Source organism: Talpa occidentalis, unplaced genomic scaffold (genome assembly GCF_014898055.3).
Source record: "Talpa occidentalis isolate TD23 unplaced genomic scaffold, MPIMG_talOcc4v2.1 talOcc4.3988, whole genome shotgun sequence".
Taxonomy (NCBI): domain Eukaryota; kingdom Metazoa; phylum Chordata; class Mammalia; order Eulipotyphla; family Talpidae; genus Talpa; species Talpa occidentalis.
The window spans coordinates 1-3,425 of NW_023604282.1; the positions used below are offsets into that span (position 1 = coordinate 1).

Sequence of the window (3,425 nt, forward strand, 5' to 3'; positions counted from 1 at the left end):
AAAAATACTTTGGGCCTCAAGATTATGTTAATATCTTATAGTGATTAATGTTTTTCCAAGTAATTTCAGGTACATTATCTACTTTAGCTTTAGTTAATGTTGGAGACCCCTAAGGCATAAAGTGCTGAGACCAGGAAAACCTCAAGGTCACGGCTGGAAAACTGGCCATGGCTAAGACTGATCAATACTGGTCTGAGGTCAGAGGACTGGCCCGTGTACAGATCAGGATGTTATTTTTTGCGTTTGAGAAATGATGTTTGGGGGACAAACTAGATTAGAAAAGAAACAGAATAATCTGATAGCACAGAGACTTGGTGGTGAATGTGTGCCCGGACAAGGCTAAATACTAAGAGACCCAAAGATTCATAATATAAATATCCAATTTCTGTGTCTAGAAGTCTGAGGAAAAATTTTGTTTTCTATTATTAAGTCTATTTTAATTCAAATAAATGTGCCAGTTTATTTAAAAAATACCAAGAGAATGATTCATTGTTTAATAACTAACATAGAGGGGAGGAGGGTGGTTTGTATCAATAAAAATGATTTGCACTGGGCACTTGGGACACTTGAGCGTGGAATGAGAGCCTGGCGTCACCTAGGTCCTGCTTCTCCTAAACTCTATTTTGTGTCTGTCATTTCTTTATTCCTCGGTTCTTTCTGATTCCTCTCTCAACCTGTTCACTGGTACTGGACCCCGGCAGTTAAAATATCTCAGGTAAAAATAAACAGTATATTAAGTTACCCCACATGTACTAATGAACACATTGCCTGACATGAACTTAGTGGTCAATAATTTTATTGAATTAATTTATCCATTGCCCTTGAAGGTGTATTTCATAGTCCTGAAATGAGGATCACATAAATGAAATAATTTAATCAATTCTATTTGGTCTTGATTAGGTTGATTACTTAATAAATTTGTTTAAAATATAGACTCATAAAGTTTTAAAATCTACATTGAAGAATTCTTTGACCTAAAATTCTCATATGTGATTTAGTCATCATTATTTGGTATGGAGTTTGGATCTTCCAATAGTCTTCAAATTGGAATTCCATATATTACCCTTTTTTCATAAACTACTTGTTTAACATATTGTATATAATAATATCCATGATAACAATGGGATGACTAAGGAAAATATAAGGAGCCACAGTTCACTTATTGGGGATAGGAAGAGCTTGTGAATTAGAGAATGAACTGTGAGTGTTTAACCACCTGCTAACATTAGTCAATACAGTTTACAGAGGAAACAATGAAGAATGGTTCATTTCTCAACTTGAGACAGTAGAATAGGCTCAGAATTTTTAAATTAATTTTTTGAAATGAGGTGCCATTGTTTTATATATTTTTAATTTTGACAGTATAGGATTTTCGCTTAGATGTGGTGATTGTAGCTCTCCAACACTAAAGCACCCACAGTCCACAGCCACAGTCCATATACTCTCCCACCCTTCATTGTTCACCCTACCATTCTACCTCCCCTCTTAGATGCATGAAATTTTTATAGGGCAAGGTAGGGGCACCCCAGAACCCCCAAATCTTCCTGTTTGAAATAGATTCTGCCATATGCTTCATCAAGACAAAACATACTCTGGTGTGGAAAAGATATTTAATACATTAGTGTGCAACACAGAAAAGGAAAGACTATAGTTTCCAAATCAAGCACCCAATGTTACCCATTCACTCAGTATGTCTGAGACAGAAGGAGCAAAATCACAATAAAAGCTGTCATTGTTAACCTTCCCATGGGTCTCTCAGCCACATCTGTTACAACCAGTCTAGGATCAAAAAGCAAGTATTGCTTTTTCACATGTCTTTCTGCTCCATGTGCCTCCTCCAGGTCTCCTTCTTGCTCTCCAGCTGTCTTCCTTCCTTCTGCAGTCTCCTCTCAGCTTCTTCTCCTCCCAGCTCAGCTCCACACAGTAGGGTGGGGTAGGGAACATGGAACTTCCCCCCTTCCTAGGGGACACCCTGTTACAAAACGTCCTTATCTATTACCACCTTTTCATCTGAAATCAAATTTTTTTTTTAAAGATTTATTTATTTATTTATTTATACAAGCACTGGGTATAGTCAGAAGCGCGGGAGGGTGAGAGAATTCACCAGAGCCAGAGCGGGGAGCAGAGCAGGCAGAAGGACCGAAGTACACTGCTGAGGGGAGCAGCGGGCGGCAGGAGAGGTCTGCGCGCCATGTGGGACCCTTGTCTGAGGCCTGGGACCCTACAGGCGCTGCAGAGGCTGTCAGCAGCTTCGCAGCCCAGCGCTCAACTGCCTCCCACCAGGGGAGGCCCTGAAATCAAATTGATGTGGCATTCATCAATTTTTCATCTTTATTTTTTTGATGAATTATGGTACCATTTTATGCATCTGATTTTAAGCATCTTCCTAACTCTTGAATTGATTAGTTATTGTGAGTCCTTTTCCAAGAACCAAAATTTAGGTCTACTTATGTATAACTGCTTATAGTCCATGGATCATGAATTATATACCTGGTGCATTGTTGGTTGAAATCACCATAATAAGTCCTTCAAAGCTTTTTATATCCTCTGAAAATTTATGAATAATATGGGTGTATTGACATGTGTTTTTTTCCTTGTAAATGTTAAATGCTCATGGATTTAACAGAATCCAAAGGTATCTATTCTAGAAAAAGCTTATGAATTGTCCCAAGCTTCCTTATGTTTTACATCATCAACATTTTCAGTTTTTGAAAAAAGTATTGATAGGCAGTGAACTACCAAGGATGCTGTTCTTTAGTGAAAGTCACTTATCAGGTTTTTCTCTAATTTAATCATCACAGTTTATTTGTAGGTAGAATACTGAGTATAGCTTTGCGAATCTGTTTTGTCTTTACACTATAGATGATGGGGTTGATCACAGGGGGCAAAATCAGGTATATATTGGACATCATTGAATGGACCACTTTGGGGGCTGAATGAGCATAGCGATGCACCAAGGACAGACTTATCAGGGGGATGTAGAAAGTAGCAACTGCTCCAATGTGGGAGACACAGGTGCTAAAGGTCTTGTGTCGTTCTTCAGGGGAGGCAATTCTGAGAACAGAGCGAATGATCAAGATATAAGAAACAACAATACCTGGTGTATCTATTCCTGTAGTCAGGATGAGACCACTTAATCCATAGATGCTGTTGACTCGAGTATCTGAGCATGCTAATTTAATCACATCTGCATGGTAGCAATAGGAGTGGGTAAGGAGATTCTTTTTGCAGAAAGAAAGACGCTTAAGGAGGAAGAGTCCAGTTGCTATCAATATTACGCTGCGCGCACTGATTATTAGACACATCTGAATGATTCTGGAGTTAGTGAGAATGGTGGTGTACCTGAGAGGGTCACAGATGGACACGTAGCGGTCAAAGGCCATGGCCATCAGCACTCCAGATTCCATGAAAGTGAATACATGAAG

At 39.0% G+C, this 3,425-nt stretch overlaps 1 protein-coding gene across 1 annotated transcript; it reads right to left on the reverse strand.

Moving 5' to 3' along the window:
- Positions 1-2,795: 2,795 nt before the first annotated feature.
- Positions 2,796-3,419, reverse strand: LOC119256706 (olfactory receptor 51F1-like; the record flags this gene model as incomplete). Its single annotated transcript, XM_037524465.1, has 1 exon — positions 2,796-3,419. A coding segment is annotated over one exon (624 nt), but the record flags the coding sequence as incomplete, so codon positions are not given.
- Positions 3,420-3,425: the final 6 nt, after the last annotated feature.